Here is a 19,097-nt window from a genome sequence, read left to right as displayed (position 1 = left end):
TGTGTTTGGCTTGAGCCGGCCACCGTACAGCGTCACGCCTTTGACTGGTGACATCGGCGACAGCGCATACCAGCCAGTCCGCTGTGCTGCTATACTGACTGTTAGTGTTTATTTTCTCTTATAGAGAAATAAAACTGTCGAAATGTAGCGCTTTAACTCTACACTCATCTCTACCCTATAAAGCCCGTAAGGTAAGGCTGTTCTCTGTGGTTAACGGTGTCACCGCTGGCTAACCTGGTTAGCCTGTCGTCGTCTGCTAGCTAGCCTGGATTCTCATTGATCTGAATCGGTTCACTTTAGCTAGTGTTAGCTAGCTAACCTAGCTTAGCCAAAGTATACCAGCTAAGCTAGGAGGCTCCTGTATCAAATTTAAAAGAATATTTAGACACATTAGCTAAATTAGGATTCAGTTTTTCTATAATTTTCCTTTACAAATGATGTAAAGTTCGTGAATTCAGTGCTTGGCATGTTATGTTAGATAGCTGTTAGCTAGCTAGTTGCTGAAACATTGGCTACTAGCCATATCTATGATGAACTGCGTGTGAATGTAGTCTAATAGCAAGCTTAACAAGCTAACCAATACACTGACAATATTTAAAGACCAATATTCTAAATTTCCTTTGTTTTAATCTGCAGACAGCAGTAGATATAGCCACAAGTGGGTTTGTCTGTACATTTCTATTCACAGTATCTCACAAAAGTGAGTACACCCTTCACATTTTCGTAAATATTGTATAATACCTTTTCATGAGTCGACACTAAACATATGATACTTTGATACAATCAATGTAAGGTAGTTAGTGTACAACTTGTATTACAGTGTAAATGAAACATAATATTTACACACATTAGCTAAATTACAATTATTTGTATTAATTATTTGTATTTGTGTCATTTGTCCTTTACAAATGATGTAAAGCTTGTAAATTCAGTGCTTAGCATGTTAGGTACCTGTTAGCTAGCTAGTTGCTGAAACATTGGCTATCAGCCATATCTATGATAAGCTGCATGTGAGAGACCTTTTGCTTCTTAATAAGAATACACTTTTTAAAGACCAGTATTGTAAAAAAAAAAAAAAAAAACTCACATTTCTACAAATATTGTATTATATATTTTCTTGGCACAACACTAAAAATATGACTCTTGGTACAATGTAAAGTACATGTGTACAGCTTGTATAACATGGTAAGATCGTTGTGCCCTCAACATAACTCAACACACAGACATGTCTAAACCTCTGGCAATAAAAATAAGTACACCCCTATGTGGAAAATACCCAAATTGTGCCCACAGTGTTATATTTTGTTTGGGACCATTGTTTTCCAGCACTGCCTTAACTATCTTTGCTAAAGCTTCACAAGTTGCCACTGGATTTCTCTTCCACTGATATCAGTGGATGTTGGAGGCCTTGCACCCCTTCATCTCGATAGGATTTAGGTCTGGAGACATGCTTGGAAAATGTGAGGGGTGTATTCACTTTTGTGAGATATTGTATCTTTACCTCACATTACTGTGCTTGTAAGACTGATAAACATTTACATCCATATATCAGTGGCCCCTAGCTGATTTACCTCAAAGCAGTCCCTTAAGATTTTTTTTTAAATTGAAAGCATTAGTGTTCCTGAGTGAGGAGAGGACAAAATATTTTAATAAAAGGCATCAATGTGCTTCTTCTATGATTTCTGCAAAGCCATACAGGTTAGACAACCTAAAAACACAGAATTAGAACTGAAAAGATATGTCAAGCTAAGAGAGTTTACAGATTCCTTGCTACAAATCACCAGATTCATCCATGCCACTCTAAGTACTGCCAAATACCACAGTCCTGATAGATACATACAGCCATAAAAATAAAGATGTTGACAAGTGCCATCTGATACAAAGGGGCCAGACCATTTTAAAACATTTTAAAAGTGCAAGATTAGCATTTAAATGGATGGGTCTTGAGTTTGCATTTGGATGGAGATCAGTGCTCATTGGAGATCATTGGAACTCCTCTGGGCTGCTGTTCTATTCAGCAGTGATTCTCCACATGGTTATTGTTTGTCATTTGCTTGATTTTGTTGTTCTTTGACTTTCCTTCTAGGCCACTGGTCATCCTTAAAGTGGTCCAATGCAGGTGGGGCTGCATAAAGATAGACCGGATCCATCTCAAAAAGCCCATAATGCTGCCAAAATAGTGGCAGTCTTCAGAGGGAGAAGAGTCCATCATAAAATTGACTGACATCCAGGATATTTCTATGCTTTGGCTTTCCCTCTTCAGCAGAATCGTCATAATCAGAACACCAGGTATTCCTGGACTCTTCAAACCTCTTGCTAAAATCCTCAGAGTGTCAGTGAACCATGCTCTTCTCCCTGCGTGAGCTGGTGCAATGGCTTGGCTTTGCCACCTTCGAACTGTTCCTCCACCTGGCCGCACTGCTGGTCTTCAGTGTGCTGGTGGCTATCCAGGTGGATGTGCTGGCCCAGGGCATGAGCTGGTGGCTTGTGTTTGTGCCGCTGTTTGCTGCAGATGGCCTCAGCACTTACTTCACGGCTATTGTGTCCATCCGCCTGTACCAGGAAGGGGAAAAACGTCTGGCTGTGCTGCGCCTGCTCTGGGTTCTCACCGTTCTTAGTCTCAAGCTGGTGTGTGAGGTACTGCTCTGCCAGAAACTGGCTGACCATACTCCAGACCCGCTCTTCGGCCTCATTATCTCCCCACTCTTCATCCTCTTGCAGCTCCTGATGATCCGTGCCTGCCGCGTTAATTAATGTGGAGAGGACAGACGAACAGCTCTCCTTTCGACCCACCCACATACCGACAGACATATATTAAAGAACACTTCTGGGCCATTCTTTGCCCTCCCACACACATCGGAATTAGTTTTGAATTATTGAGATCTGACTTTGAAGAAAGAATCCCATTCACAGGATTTTAATGTACTTCATTGAGCCTCTCTGGCTCGAGCATATAAACGTGGTGTCGTTGCGTCCACTCACAGCTGATGCTAAAGTAATGTGCAATTTTTCATTTGTGATGTCCTAAGTGCTGAGCGAGATTTGTTCTTACTTCTCTCTCTGAATGCTGTTACTGTTACTTTATCTGTGTAATGATGACATTTGTTGTTTGTACATATTGTAAATAAATAAACATATAAACTTTAATTTGTGCTATGCATTTGGTGCCCTCAAGCAGACCTATTCAGTAAAAGCAACTGTGACCTGGTTATAGAAGTGGCTTTGGAAACTGAGGTAGCATTCCACAAATTTGAATGTGTGTTGTGTTTTCACTGCAACAGATGGGTCAAATTCCCATTCCATGATTAGGTTGTCCAGGCTTTAAGTTCTTATTCTTGTAACTCCCTAAGTTTTTCGTGTATTTACTAAACAATAAGCCCCGAATCTGGGCCTAAGACAGCAAGACTTGTTTACATGGATGGTATTTCCATTATGTCCAGCAAGTGGTGCTGTCAGTGCAGTTTATTGCCACAGATGGAGCAACTGTGGAGGGTAAATTGCTTTGTCATGCTGTGCAATGGACTGGTATGTCAGCAGTTCAATCCAACAGATTGGCAGGAAGCGGGAAGTCAAGTTACCGTGCTTCTCTTCCTTTAACATGGCTTAGCAAACACATACTCCCTCAATAACTTTCGGGCACTGAGGCAGCTACCAACAAGTCTTAGTGCTACAAATAGGTTGAATGAAGTTATACTGCTTGTGCAATAGGTGTCCTATTTTCCCTTTAGTACTAGAACCCATTTTGTTTTCCATTATGACCAGCAAGTGGCGCTGTTGAGTTTCCACTGCTGTTAGTGCTCTTACTGGTACTGGTAATACTTTCAGTTCCTCCAATAACTCATGAGCGCGTTCCCACGCATATTTACATTTCATCTGTTTATTACTGTAACTGTGTTATTTTCTCCGTAGTTGGTTTGAATTGTCATTTTAAGACCGTTTTACTTATTAACTATAGTGTAAGAAAAAATTTAAATACACATCATTAGAACTTGCTAAGTAAAACCTAATTCAGTGTGTTTTTCCACATAGCTAGATATATATATCCAGAAAACATGCCCATGTTGAGACCTGTATGGATAGCCCAACTGGGAACCATGGGTTGCATGTTGGCCCCACATGTGAATGTAAGTAATGGGTCCAGGTGGGGTTAAACATGGCTTATATCTGCGTTTTAATCTGCACATGAGGCGTAGACAGGACCTGTGTGGTGTTAAGGCTGTTTGTAACAATCGGTCCATATGAAAAACCCAGCTGGGTCCCAGTAGTCCACAAGTAGCCACAATTGTGTGTGTGTTTGTTTACTTCCACAGATTAATTTTGGAGGGTGAATTTAGTGATAAGTCTCAAAGGAGAAATCCCGTGAGAAATGGACTTTGGTTGAGGTAAAACATGTTAACATGTACAAACTTTTGTCAAAATGTCAGGGCCTTTTACCAATAAAGTGTGGGGCTACAAATAGTCATTTGCATAGGCAGCGCTATACCCCTATTGTAAGCCTGTTGGGAGTCTCAGCTAAAAGCGCGGTATTTTGGAATGCTGGGGCGAATGGAAGTGGGCTATTCTGCAAAGGTTTGTACTCATTGACTCATTATCATGGTTCCTTACACTCCAAGTCCATTTCACACTGCATTTCTCCTTTAAAGAATCACTAAACCCTAAACCTATTTTTTTTTCAATTAATAGCTGAAATGTGGAGAAATGAAACATACCAGTCCTGCTTACATTTTTTTAAGCATTTTTTTAATATTGATTGATTGATTTGCATATTGTGAGTGTCTGCATACCTGAAACATGGAAACATTTTCATCATGTTTAGGGGTTAGAAAATGTTTCTAAAAACATTAATCAGGAGTGGTATGTTTTATTACTTCAGAGGAACACATTTCAGCTTTTAAACATAAAAAAATATGGTTTAGGGTTTAGTGCCTTATTAAGTCAGGACTTGTTGAGCTGAAATTTATTTTTCAATAATGACCAGCAGGTGGCGCGTTTGAATGACCTACTACTGTCAGTGCTGTCACGAGTACTAATAATACACAGCTCCACATTCAGTGTGCATTCAGTTCTAACCAAATCTAAGAACAGGTTAATAATTACTACCATAAGCCTTTTACAGCTAAACTATGTGAATTTTACTATTTTAGTCTGAAGCACACAATCCTGCCAAAACAATACTTTAAGATATAGGAGTTCATAGATTTAATATAAACTGATTTTTCTAAATCTAAAAGTCCTGAGATCTTAGCTGACATCTCAGGAGAAGTGTATACTCATACATTCCAAACATTTATGCTCTTTTTATGGTTTCTGGTTGAGAAACACTGAGGTGTTTCACGTTTTACTGTTGTTGAACTTTGCCTGGACTGAACATTGTGTAGTTGGGCATCTGGTACAGCCCATTGTGTTTTGTAAATGTCAACAGCTAAAGCCAGGTCACCACACAGCCCACACCTTAAAATAGACTGGGGTCTTTCTTTCTCTCCCCCCCACACACACATACACATTGATAGATTACCACCCAACAGCTAGTTTATTCACAATGGTTTAAAGAAAGCCCCAGTCTTATTTTAGTTCACTGTCTGTAAAACCTGTCCCGCTGCGAGTGTTTAACGAGGCGCTGCTTGTAATCGCTTAATAAGCTGTAAGTAGTTTCTTAATGAACAGCCGAGTACAATCTATATTTACGTAGCTCTAATTAATCTTGTTACACCTGCATCATGTGAGCCATCATTTCCTACCGGCTCAGTGGACGATTTGCTCAGTTAAGACAACAGAATGAAAACACTGTCGATACCCGTAAAGATAAATAGATGCAATAGAAAAAATATATAGTATACACCTGCACCTGAACTCACCTCATTCAATGTTTTTCTTTATTTCATTGTGAGAAAACTATTCCTGATGACTCATGAAGCCACTGAGGTCATATCAAGAGTGTACAAATTTGTCCTTAAAACATATTGTTTAACACCTAAATACAGTTATTTATTTATTTTAACAGTAGTTTAAAGTCAATCAACACAATAGTATTACTAGTAAACTAGACTGTAAACCGTATTAATAAATAAACTAGATTGTTTATTTATGTACTTTATATTAGAATACATATTATTAATAACACAGTATTGAGTATTTATGTAATTTAACAATTTAAAGTTTTTTTTTATCTAATTTCCAAAATCCAAAAAGGTTTTTGCAAATGTTATGTCTTTGTTAACACTCATCACCATAAGCATGACCTTTTCAAGTTTTTCAAATAAAAAAAACAAGCCTACAAACAAACGAAAATTTAATTAACTAACTAAACTATTTTTAAATTAATTTGCACATTACTTTATTTTTTTAATTATTGTTTTATTTATGTATGTATTTATTTTAATGCGTAAACGTAAATACACTGTTTTCATTTTCACCGAAAGGGTTAAACTGCTTAGAGTGGGTTGGGCTTGCTGTATTTGACTGACAGGGCTTACACAGCTGTTCACAATAGAACATGGGCGTGACTACAGAAATGGGCGGAGTGATTTGTAAAAGCGGGCGTGCCATGGGCAAGCGGAGTTCATTTCATTGGACTCGTAATGTCGTCACGGTCGCAGGTGCAGAGGATGGGTGGCCACCCGTGTCTGAATCTCATATGCCACCTCCCAGTTTAACCTTTTTCTTTATATTAATGGTTGAGACTTTAGAAGTGAAAACTGTTCTAATAAATATATTTGGGAAAGTGTTCTATAACAAAATAAAAATTATGTCACGAGACATATCATATTAGAATTTTTAAGAGACATTGTGATCAAAAGCTTGGTCACTTCCTTATAAGATTGTATTCATAATCAAGTCAATTTTTTTAAAGTACATTTAAACATTCTGCATAATATATAATGTTAGAATAAAACACCTCGCTAAATGTATGGATAGATCAGAACTGTTCATTTTACTCCAAACATCCAAAAACAAAAAAACATTTATTTTAAGAATATTGTTTTTCAGATTTTTCAGATTCATCCATCCATCCATCCATCCATCCATCCATCCATCCATCCATCCAACTGTCTGTCTGTCTGATGATCTTTTACGGGAAATATTATCTGCATATCTATTTATCTATGAAATATGTTAGTTTTAATTTATTTTAATAGGATGTCCTGGCTTTTTCATGTTGTGTTTTTTAAAGTTAATAATAATTTTAAAAACTGTACGAAATGGTCGAAGACACACCCTTCCCTGAAAAGACACAACAATGTGCCATACATAAACCGACAGGACACGCCCATTTGTCCTCTAACACGCCTACTCGGGGGACGTCACGGCGACCGGGGGCTGGTCGCGTTTCTATGGGCAAAATGCAGGAGGCAGGCTGCTGGTGTACGCTTTACGGGTTTATTTTGGGGGAAAATGAATATTACGGCACACGTTTGAATGATTCAGAGAGTTGAAAACCGAGCATATGGGGGAGTATTAGTTTTCCAGGCGCGGTAGGTTAAGGTTAAAGGGCTGGTTAGCACGTTGTTAGCCGGTATTTTAGTGTTGAGAGTGTTAATTCAGCTTTAGCATTATTATTAGCTGCGCTAGCGCAGGTGTTAGCATTTTGTTTAGGTTAGATAACTAGCCAAGCCTAGTGTTTACTATTCAGTGCATCATATAAGAAGAGGTGGAGCACAGGTTGAACACAATGCAGACACTATTGAAATATATATAACCTAGCTAGAAAGGCGACATGAGTGATCAATGATAATAATAACAGCATGTGAGGATGGTGGTGGAGGTGTGCAGGGTTTTAACCCAGACGAGGAGAGATAGGAAGAGAGATACAGATAGTAAAAGAGAGAGAGAGAGTATTAGTAGTATGTTTGTAGTGACGTCTCTCTAGTAGGCGTGTTTTTGCGTTGGGGGAGTGCTTTGTAGCTTACTGGACGCAGTAAAGTAGAAACCCTACCTAGCTGCATAGACGAGAGAGAGAGAGAGAGACTTAGAAAGAACGCAGATAGATAGAGGGAAAGAGAGAGACCCTCACTAGCCCGTTCTCTCTCCCCCCTCCCCTCTTTTAACCCTTAACCATTTCTCCCTCCTGCTCCTGTTCCTCCCTCCTCCCCTTCTCCATCTCCATCATTATCATCTCCGCGATGTCGAGCAGCGGGGATGTCGGCGTGCTCCGGCCGGAGGACAGCGCAAGGATGCCGGCCTGGAAGCGGGAGCTGCTGGAGCGGAGGAAGGCGAAGGGCGGCGAGACGACGCCGAGAAGCGGCCCCAAGAGCGAGGACGAAGCCACGGGCTCTGAGACGAGGCGTCACGCCGCGTCCCCTGCCACGTCTCCGGTGAAAACAAAAGATCCCTGGCCGTCGCCTTCCCCCTCGCCTTCCTCCTCGCATCCCAACGGCCGGGCAAACGACACGGACGACGACGACGGCTGCGAAGACGGCGTGCCAGAGAGCCTGGTCCTGAGCGAGAGCTTGGGACCGCTGCAGGAGAACCCATTCATCAAGCTGGAGAAGGAGCGCAAGAAGCGCCGGGAGAAGGAGAAAGCTGCCCGTCCGCTGCAGCACGTCCTGGAGCTGTACGGCAGCGTCCCTGGTATCAGGACCATCCGCGCTGAGAACATCATCATCATCGAGTCCGACCCGGACTATTTCCCAGAGGGCGCAGGAAGGCTGAAGCACGGGTCCAAGCCACAGCAGAACGGCACAGTAAGTGGCTACAGCTCTCTTAACGATTTACTGGATTGCAGAGGCAGTCCAGTCACAGAGATCCGTGCTAGGGAGGTGGTCGTCTATGACACAGCACTCAGCAGGAGCGAGGAGAACCTGAGCACCTTGGGACGTCCAGCAGGTGATTTAACAGAGCTGGTTGGAGATGGTCAAAGCCATGGTAGGGTCAGCCGCATGCTACAGAAGTTTGACAGGAACTATGGAAAGTTGCAGGGCAAATCCAGGAGCTCAGAGAACCTCCTGGACCTGGACTCAGGATCATCCAGGATGAACATAAATACACGACCCAGGGTTCGGACTGACATGGTGCCAAAGTATGCAGCGAGTCCGCAGCCAAGCTCACCGGTTCACCTCTCACAGAACCAGCTGGTGACTCCAGCACCAGTCTTCCAGAACAGCCAGTCTTCCACAACGAAGCCACACATCTCGGCTGGTGAGTCAGTTAGCAGCAGCATCAGCACCAGTACCACAGCCTCGGAATCCCCCCAGCTTGTGTCTTCCTTCCGGCGTCGTTTCGAGGCAAGTGGGGGACGTGGCATCACTGTCAATCCCAGAGAAGAAGCTGAGAGGTCCCAAGCCAAGCCTGTGAGGGAGAGGGACTGGGACAGCACAGATGGGGCCTCCAAAGCCAAGGTGCCATGCTCTCCGGAGAGCCACCGCGCCCGTGCCGAGTTATCTTCAAGCCCCGCCACTGCTGCCACTGAGCCGCCCACATCGCCCAGCTTTGAGATCCGCCCGTCCCCTCGCCCAGATCTGTCCACTCTGCCTGCTGGCGACTTGCAGGCACGCGCCCTTGCCAACCTTCGCCTCCAGTCTCGAAAGTCATTTACTGTCATTCCTAAGCGCTGCGAGGTTGCCCAGTCATCCACCAGCCCTGTCCCATCATTGGCACCCTCTAGCCCCTCGCCGTCTCTGGTGCCCTCCAGCCCAGTGTTTTCTCCTGAACCTTCCAGCCCCGTCCTGTCTCCGGCGCACACAGTACCAACCCCTACTTCACCCACCTCTCTGCCAGCTGTCCTGTTCACAGAAAAAGTAGCAGTGATCCCAAAACCTCTGTCGCCAACCAAAACGAAACCTACATCACCTCTGCACAGCTTCCCCACCCCCCAGACAGATCCTACACCTCCCTTGCCTAGTTCTCCCTCAAAGTCTATGCCACCTTCTTCACCACAGGAGCCCAAAGTTGCTGACAAGCTGCCCATCACAAACATTGATGATGTGGAAGTGGAGCCCTCGCCACCCTTCCCCAGCCCCATGGTGCAAAGAAGGAAGGGGAACACGTTTACTGTAGTCCCAAAGCGCAGGTCTGAACCCCAGCCTGCCACTACAGAAGCCCAGGAGCCTGCGTCTACGCCCCAAGGTTCGCCATCCACGCCACAGGCTCCCTATGCCCAGCTGGGCACCCTGCTGAAAAAGCGCTACCCAGCAGTTGAAGAAATTGAGGTCATTGGGGGCTACCTCTCCCTGGGACGCTCCTGTTTATCCAAGACTGGCTCTACAGGAAAGAAGGTAAAATATAATTTTAAATAAAATGCATTGTTTTCCTCACATAATGCTCTCTTGCAGCAGACATGTGCAGATACCCACAGGTGTGCTTACCACTTCTCCAGTTTTAGTACATGTACAAATCTTAGTGCTTGTCTTCACAGCAGCGCTAATCACTTTCCTGTTTCTGCAGCTTGAGGAAAAAATGAGCTCATTCAGTCAGTGGATGTGGGTTTTTGTTTCACTTTACATCAGATCAAAGCACACCATAGAACTCTGCAAGTAATGACTATGTCTGAACAAATGTTTTCAAACACTGCAGTGATAATTAGCTGTTTACCTTATTAGGCAAAAGGGTAATTCTATGGACCATTGCCATACTATCTCTGTTTGTTGTGCCCAGTTTTATTGGGTTAGCTTGTACCTGAGGCTTATTGGCCTTCAAATCCCATCAAACTCTTCCACAAGTCATGGGATTTGGCTCGAAAACACTGACTTGCAGACACTTTCCAACTCCCACCACTCACTCATCTTGTGGTGGTCAGACAGTGGGTTTGAACAAGATATGCTTGTATAGGTTAGCCATTAGCTTAAGCCTTTCTTAATTGCTCTTTCTGTCAGTGGTGACCAGGAGAAAAAAGCAGAGAAATAGGTGTACTTTTACAGTGTTACAGCTGTTGTCTTATCAAGCATTACGAATCATTGTAGGCCATTGTACAGTTTATTGCACTTCTAGTACTTCCCTGAAGTTTAACAGAAACTTATGCTATTTGGGGTCAGGTGATGAGTCATGTGCTGTGAAGTGTTGCACTTGCATATATACGAGCAGGAAAAAGTAAATGGCTGTGAGTTACCCTGAGTAAACTGCTGCCTTGTGGTTTATGGGTTTACAAGAACTGTGAAGGTGACCCTTTTTGTGCACATATTTCTTACATTGAGTACTGTGCATAAAAGTCATCTAAGCTTTAAATGTTTGCTTGGTAAAACACCAAATCACATTGGAACAGATGCAGGTAAACACAAATACTGTAAAAATAACAAGAATTTCTTGGAATAAAATGGAATAAAACTTGTTGAGATATTGTAAGCAAGTTTAAAGAACACATCTTTGTTCAAGATTTCTTCTGTGTGGATGTATTCAATAACATCCTCAGCTCACCCTAATGAAACATTGTTGAACACTGATTTACCAGACCAGGTGTTGATGCAGTGTGATAATTGTAAATGATAAATAATGACTCCCATGATGACATCTCTGGAGATGTTTTAATGAATACAATGATGTAAAACCACTGCTTGTGTTATGAATGTGGTATGACTGTAATTTGTATTTATTACAACATTCTAGTTATTCGAGTGAAAAATGGTTACTGCCCAGATTAGGAGTTTTATATACTAGTATTTACAGGTGCCAAAGCCTCTCCTCCAGTTTTTCATACTTAGTGTAGCTTGTGGTTTGTGACTTGTGGCTTGTGCTACCTAGTGAAACTTGCTTTCAATTTGCATAAAGTTACAACAATTTCAAATGTCCTGTCCTGAATTGTCACCGCTCTCCTTAGAAAATAATGGGAGCCATCATGAATTGCAATAATATTACATAATATAGCTATACTTCAGTGTATCTGTATTTTATATTATATAATATTGGCATCATTCAAAGAAGTACCTGAAGCACCTTCATTTTTATCTAAAGAGGTTTCTGTATTCAGATATCTCATCTTTACAATGGCAAAGTGGATCTCTAATATCAACACTTTGCATGCCAGAGTGGAATCAATCCCCAATCCTATTTAATAACCAGTGACAGCTCCCTCTCTTTAATCTCTCTTCGCTATAAACTCCCTCACTTCCCTCCACCTCTCTCTGGTGTTCAGGCACAAGCAGTCACGCCTAGGCAGGTTCAATACAGCTCTTTCCAATGCCTGACAACTGCAGCACCTGTTACACTGCCTCTTTGTGCACTATGTTTTTGTGCCTGCGCTCAGCTGGGATTGGTGTATTGTATGCGGTGCCTTTTTTTGTTTTTGTTCTCTTTCAGCTCCTGTCCATTTCCCCATGCAAGATCACTTTCTGGGTCAAAGCTTGGGCTAAAATCATTTTGTGGCCACAAGAGGAGCACACAATTTTGACAAACTCTGGGAATCAGATCCACTTAGAACAAACACAATCTTAAAGTTGGCCTTTTGTGTTCCACTTGTTCCTTAAAGCTGTGGACAGTACATAATAAGGCTAATGTTTCCACACCAGAGAAAGAGAGCAGTTTTATGGCCTGATTACTTCATTTGCTGTTTGCTTTCTGGGTTACCCAGGCAATTGGAAATAGACTCGTTTGGACTTTGCAGTTCCTGCTTGTATGTTTTATGATGTACAGAAAGACTTGGCTGTTCCACAAGATATGTTAGTCATCTATACACAAGGCCTAAAAATAAAGTGGTAGCAGTGAGAAGCATCCACTAAATATATAGACTGGGTCGATCATATTAGGAGAAGCTTGCAGAAAGATGCTCGGCTTTGAACTACTTAAGGCCTGTCCTTTTTACTGGAAGGCCCATGTGGTCTGGCCTGAGATGGTCAGAGAATGAGGTTGTGGAAATGGCCTGGCAGGACACTAGGCAGCAGAATATTTTTTCTTTTTTTTACATGGAGTTTGCTTTGCTTGGTTCTGCCACTCATATCACTGCCATGTTGGATAATCAAATTTGTAACTTGTGGTTATATATTATGAAGTGTCTCTTATTAGCAAAGGCTTAAGATAATGACAGGAAATATAAAAATAGTTACATTAAAAAGAATTACTGAAATCATTTAAAACACACAGCTCTGGAAAAAAATAAGAGAACCTCTGGAATATAATCAAGAGGAAGATGGATGATCACAGCCATCAAACCAAACTGAACTGCTTGTATTTTTGCACCAGGAGTGGCATAAAGTAATCCAAAAGCAGTGTGTAAGACTTGCAGAGGAGAACATTCCAAGATGCATGAAAACTGTGATTATAAACCAGGGTTATTCCACCAAATATTTCTGAAGTCTTAATACTAATGAATATGAACTTTATGCATTATTTGAGGTCTGAAAGCTCTGCATCTTTTTTGTTATTTTTTGTTGTTTTCTGCAAACAAATGCTCTAAATGACTATATTGTTATTCAAAGTTTGGGAGAAATGTTGTCCGTAGTTTATATAATAAAACAACAATGTTCATTTTACTCAAACATATACCTATAAATATCAAAATCAGAAAAACTGAAAAGTGGTCTCTTATTTTTTTTCAGAGCTGTATATTTTTCATTTCAGACTGTATTTGAATGGAGCAGTACACCAGTAGAGATTTTGTAAACTATTGCCTGGGAAAGGAAAGACAGAAATACATAGAGTATTTTAAGCGCTTGTTTTTATGAATAAGTATTAATGATAAATATGTGACTCTGGCTGTGATGAAAAATGCTCAGACAGCATTTAACAACCCTTGTACAACTATCTTTCTTTGCCTCAGCTGAAATTCCTTCCTGGAGAGTTTGTGAGGAAAAAAATAGATAAGCTTTCATTTTACTGACTGGCTTACAGAGCCAGCAATTTCGTTATCAGACCTTTAAAACTGTAACTATTTTAGAGTCTTACCAGATAGTGTTGAGGTTTGTTGTGTGTGTCCTCTGTGCTCAGGCTGAAGATATTGTAGCCGGTTAGCATTTAGCTTTGTCCTCATTCATTTCCTCAGGTTTGGCTTTCTTAAGTCTTAATGGTAAAAATATAAGTCTTAACTTTTCTTTCTGGAATGTGTTTTGAGCTCCAGTTTGGCTCAGCTGAGGTAGTCCAGTTTATTTTTGTGCGGATGTTAAAGATATGTGAGATTCATGGTTCTTAATTGACATGTACTGAGCTGTCATAATTCAGCTGTGCTAAGATAAATCAAATTTTACATTCTAGGGCATTTCAAATAAATAAGTATGATTTTTGTCCTGTAAATCAGGGTTTAGGCTTTTATTACATATAGTTAGACTAATTTAAACCTTTCTGTTTTCTTATTTGCTCAAAGTAGAGTAGTTAATCAGTTCGTAAAGTAAGTAATGCTTCAGTGTTTTTTTTTTAAAAGGAAACCCTCTGTGTTATTGAGAATTATGATGTGGAGGCCTTCTTAGGACTGAAGTGAGGGCGGAACTGTTGCCAGGCTTTAAGGATAGTTTATTGTTGGAGTTGGTACAGAGATAGCTTGTGTCAGTTTTGCGGTACTTCCTCTGGTGAGCACTGTGAGGTTTCCTGTCTCTCACAGTCGCTGCTATTTGTAATTGACACAATTAAGCACTCTATAATTAGTCTTTTGGGTGCTAAGCTTATGAGGGAGAACTGTGATCGGTCTTTAGGGCATTGAGCTTATGCTGTAGCTGGGTAAAGCTAAGTATTATGCATTTCTGAATTAACTGTAGTATAAGTGATGTTTGAAACATACAGTCTAAAATCATTTGTACTAGTCTCAACAGTTTAGTCATATTGATATATATTGAAATGTTTTTTTTGTGCTTCATTTTGTTCTGAAGGAGTATTTGCCAATTTCTACGCATTAGTTAGAATGTCCTCTATTAGCTGTTGCAGCCAATGCTGACAAATTGTGCAGTTTTTGAACTCTCTAAAATTTGACTGTGGCATCATCAATGATTTAACTCCTCAGTCAGGCACATTTCACAAACCTGCTAAATAAAAAAAATAATATAACATCTCTGACTGTACAATAGACACACTACTACTAACACATTAACACACATGCTCTTGTACAAAAACTATGAAACATAAGTAATAGGCTGTAGTTTTATTGCAGTTTTTACAGTGTGGAATGTTATTGACTATACAATTTGCGATTAATTATAATAATGTAAGCATACTGTTTTTTGGTGAATGTTAAAGTCTAATTCCACACCTGCATATGCATACAATATGAGCGAAAGAAAAATAATTGGTTTCTGCCATCAGAAGACTTGTATTTTAGTAAGATGCTGGTATGCTTGGCAAATCCAAACCTATTTATGTATTCCAAGAACCTGCAAAGAACATGAAGTCCATGTTTAAATAAGCCAGATGAGTTTCATAAACATAAATATATTGAATTGTATATTGACCAGATCAGAAGAGATCACTATAGCAATATCAGTAGCTAAATTAGAATTGTAATCTAGAATTGTAGTCTACAGTTTCTTAGATTTTTTTTAATTACTTTTTTTTTATGTTACCTCAGTATTATGTAACTTGAAGAGGAAAAACTGTCACATTAAAACACACAAGCTATTCATGTCTGTGTTCATTAACTTTACTTAAAAGCTTAAATAGGATCAAATACCATGATTTATACATACAGGGTCAACAAGGAAGTAATTGCTATTGCCAGTCTTTGTAAGTGAGTGTCTTTGTTTATTGTAATAACTTGGGGAGGTGAGGGAGTGCCATGTCGTAGCTTTTTAGCAGAGCTTTGGTTTCATGTCTATATGCTTTATGCAGTTTGCTTAGAGCTTTATAGAGTTGTGGGTGAGCCCCTTTCCTTTGTGTTTGAGTTTGTGTGTGTGTGTGTGTGTGTGTATTGGAGTGGGGGTGTGTGTACACTTTCATTCCAACACCTTTCTCACTGTTTGCTTATGTGGCTGGTGAAAAGTGAAGCTTTCTGGTGTCACTTAAGTTTAACCCCATTACTGTTTTTTTGAGATTATTTAGGCCAGAGATTGCAGATAAAGAACACTTAAGTAAAGCAATGTAACCTTCAATTAACCCTCAATTTGAGGTCAGACAGTGAAGGACATTTTATTTAGCTGTTCTGTGATCCTGTTTGAAGGGTCAATTTTTTTTTATGTGGGGGTGGGTTTTTTGCCATGTCCCTAGTGCTGCCTGGTTACGTTAAACGATTATTTTAAAGGTTTTACTTTTGAATAAATATTTATATTAAAGTTGTAAGATGTTATAATATATAATTATTAAGATTAATAATAATGTAGGCATTAGGCATTTTAACACAGAGTACGAGGCTACTCGTACTCTCCCTACTCGTATATATATACATATAATCTCACATTTAACTATATTAACAAAACCAATCAATTAAATGAAAAAAAAATAATACATAGTACAATACATAGTAAACTATTTAAAGTTGCCATTCAGTTTTGTATAATCATGTACTAAATATAAAGTAAGTGAGCAGCTGATTGAATGGAACCATAGTCAAATGCATACAGTGGCTGGAGTATACAGGAAACAGACACTGTAATACTGTACACTTCTAACCAACTAGTCATGTTTCTTTGAAATCATTGTAATAATATACACCGACCACCACCTCTTTTTACATTTGTTTTACATTTTATCGCCTCTAAAAGCCATACAGAAGCATTTTCTTGTTCTATAATTACAGACTATAGTCCTTTTCTTTCTCTGCATACTTTATTATTCTCCTTTCATCCTGTGCTTCAATGCTCAGGACCCCACAGGACCACCATGGAGCAGGTATTATTTGAATTTTAGGCCATTCTCAGCACTAGTACATTGTGTGTTAGTGTGTGTTGTGCTGGTACAAATGGATCAGAAACAGCAGTGCTGGTGGAGTTTTTAAACACTGTGTCCAATCACTGTCCAGACAATTAGACACTCCTACTTAGCTATATATAAAAATATGTGCTATACAGTACTAGCCAAAAGTTTGGACGAACCTTCTCATTTTTCCTATATTGTACATTAATACTGAAGTTACCCAGACTATAAAATGATCACTTAAGGAATCATGTAGTAAGCTTAAAAGTGTTAAAAAAATTAAAATACCCTGTGAAGCATTTAGGTGTGTTTTTTTCTGGGGTGCTGTTAGTTTTATATGGACAAAATAAAAATTCTCATTTTGACTGGAAAGCATACAATCACACAACCACATTAATTCCTTTCTCTATAGGTAGCAGGTTTGGAAGCAGGGCTTGAGGCGTGTCTGTGTGAGTTTGTGTAATATCCACACCTAAAAGGACGTTTTATCACCTTTATAACACTCTAAAGAGTGCACACACACAGGAAGATGCCCAGGATGCTGCTGCATATGTCTGTTCTGACGTTGGTTTGAAAGTCCACCATGTTTAATAATTGACTAGTGACAGTCTTCCTTCCACCATGCTAACTGTATATGCCCAGACACATCAAGCTGATGAAGATAAACCAGCACCAACTAGTGTCAGATGAAAAACAAGTTTCCTTCTCCGGAATAAGGTTTCCAAGATCTGTAAAAAACTTGACTTATGTTATAAAAAAAAACAGTTCAGGCTCAGTTATTGTGCATGCAAACTGTGTAGAAGTGTGTAGAAACTCTTGTAAAATTTGATCTTTTAAATCTTCTTTTGTCCTTTAAAGAGCAGCACGGAGTGTTTACTCCATCTCAACTCACTCCCTCTCCCCTATGTAGTGCACATTGTAGGTTGTGAAATAGCAGCACCTCTACCCAAACAGGACATAAGCTGTCAAATATAAATCAAGTGAATTCAGCAGTCTGTTGATCTGAATTGGTAGAAATCATCCAAAAGTGTTTTCACAGCCATCTTTGCAATGCGACTAGACACTTATTTACAGTCATATAAGACCAGCTTTCCATCTGTTTGAATAGATTTTTGTTATGGCTGCTGCGCCAGTGCATGTCTCCACAGCAAAGGGGGTGCTTTCCCATCAGCATGCTGACTCCTCTCTGCTTTCTGCACAACCAGCTGGCTGATTGGCTGTTTTTGCTAAGGGGTGGGACACTCACCTGGAACAGGTGCCATGAGTAGCATTACGAGAAATCCCAAATTAACCTGACCTGACCATTTGGTCCTACATAGACCCTGACCATTCATCTTCTCATTAATAAAGTCTCGGTCTAAATTTTGGTCCTTCATTCAAGTCGTGGTCTTTAGCACCTGTCACTTCTGCTACTTTGGTCTGGACTACGTTTGTGTGAAGGCACCCTAAAGGGCAATTTATACAATTGTGTCGAGCCTACGCTGTAGCTGTTGCGTACCCAACATGTAGCTATATACCCTACAATGTAGCCTGATGTGAACCTGCAGCTCCCCAGAAAGGTATTATGCATTGTGCGATGCGGACAGCAGCAGCTGTGATTCGTCCACCGATCCTCATGGTCCCGCCCACACATTCCTGCCTTCGCAATTTAAACTACAGGGAGCTGCACAGTCAGGGACACATGAATTCAAAAGTATAAACACACACAGCAGCGTAGCGCACACGTGCAGTCTATGCCATAAACAGCGTGCTGACCTAATGCAGAATTATAAACCAGCCTTAAGGGCCTGTCCAGATTCTTATTTGCTGTATTAGGTTTTTGGCCACTGCTGCATGCTGAATGTAGTCTCAAAGTGCTTGTATTGGAATTCCTCTAGTGGATATTAAACAGTTTCCAAATTGGAATACAAACACTTTCTGAAAAAATATTGTTTTTAATCGTTTGAATACGGCTGTTGTGCTTTTGTGCTTTTACTTCCTTTCCTCCTACTTTCTTGCAGGCCCCTCATGATTCTCACACACTCTCTCTCTCCCTTGCCTTCCTTCTCTCCCTGCCCCTCTCTTGACCTTCGATCTGCCCTCCAGCCTGGCACTTGTCCAAATGCTCTTACAGACATGGCATACTTACAGACACTGGCACTTGCTTCGGCTCATTGGTGCTCATGTGCTGTGTATGGGTGTGTGTGTGTTTTCACTTTATTGTGTCATTACGTGGCTCAGCATTGTGACACAGCGACTGAACTGCAGGTAATTAAGTGAGCTGGAGCTCTTCTGTGTCTAGTATTGTATAATGTCTTTAGGGTGTGTGTCTGTGTGTGTGTGTGTGTGTGTGTGTGTGTGTGTGTGTGTCACACGGCCGCCACGACAGCACACACAATGGAGTCAATGTAATTAGAATTCAGACT

The 19,097-nt window shown here is 40.6% G+C and overlaps 2 protein-coding genes across 2 annotated transcripts in view; both read left to right on the top strand.

The window, feature by feature from the left end:
- The first annotated feature begins 28 nt into the window (after nucleotides 1-28).
- tmem203 (transmembrane protein 203) lies at nucleotides 29-3,147 on the top strand. The gene is made up of 2 exons (XM_007254033.4): nucleotides 29-191; nucleotides 2,087-3,147. Exon 2 carries the CDS (start codon nucleotides 2,344-2,346, stop codon nucleotides 2,752-2,754), a length of 411 nt encoding a protein of 136 aa, XP_007254095.1. The 5' UTR covers nucleotides 29-191; nucleotides 2,087-2,343; the 3' UTR covers nucleotides 2,755-3,147.
- A 4,177-nt stretch (nucleotides 3,148-7,324) lies between these two features.
- The window catches only part of tprn (taperin), a 38,220-nt gene continuing 26,447 nt past the window's right edge, over nucleotides 7,325-19,097 (top strand). The window contains exon 1 of the mRNA XM_007254032.4: nucleotides 7,325-10,211. Within this exon, the coding sequence (XP_007254094.3) occupies nucleotides 8,121-10,211 (2,091 nt within the window). The 5' untranslated portion in view covers nucleotides 7,325-8,120. The remainder of the gene's footprint in view (nucleotides 10,212-19,097) is intronic.

This window comes from Astyanax mexicanus, chromosome 1 (genome assembly GCF_023375975.1).
Source record: "Astyanax mexicanus isolate ESR-SI-001 chromosome 1, AstMex3_surface, whole genome shotgun sequence".
In the NCBI taxonomy this organism is placed as follows: domain Eukaryota; kingdom Metazoa; phylum Chordata; class Actinopteri; order Characiformes; family Acestrorhamphidae; genus Astyanax; species Astyanax mexicanus.
The sequence above is the reverse complement of the archived record's forward strand: the minus strand, read 5'-3'. Positions and strand labels throughout refer to the sequence as shown.

Bases quoted from the DNA above. Each gene is read 5' to 3' on its own strand.
- tmem203 (XM_007254033.4), top strand. From the start codon at position 2,344: ATGCTCTTCTCCCTGCGTGAGCTGGTGCAATGGCTTGGCTTTGCCACC.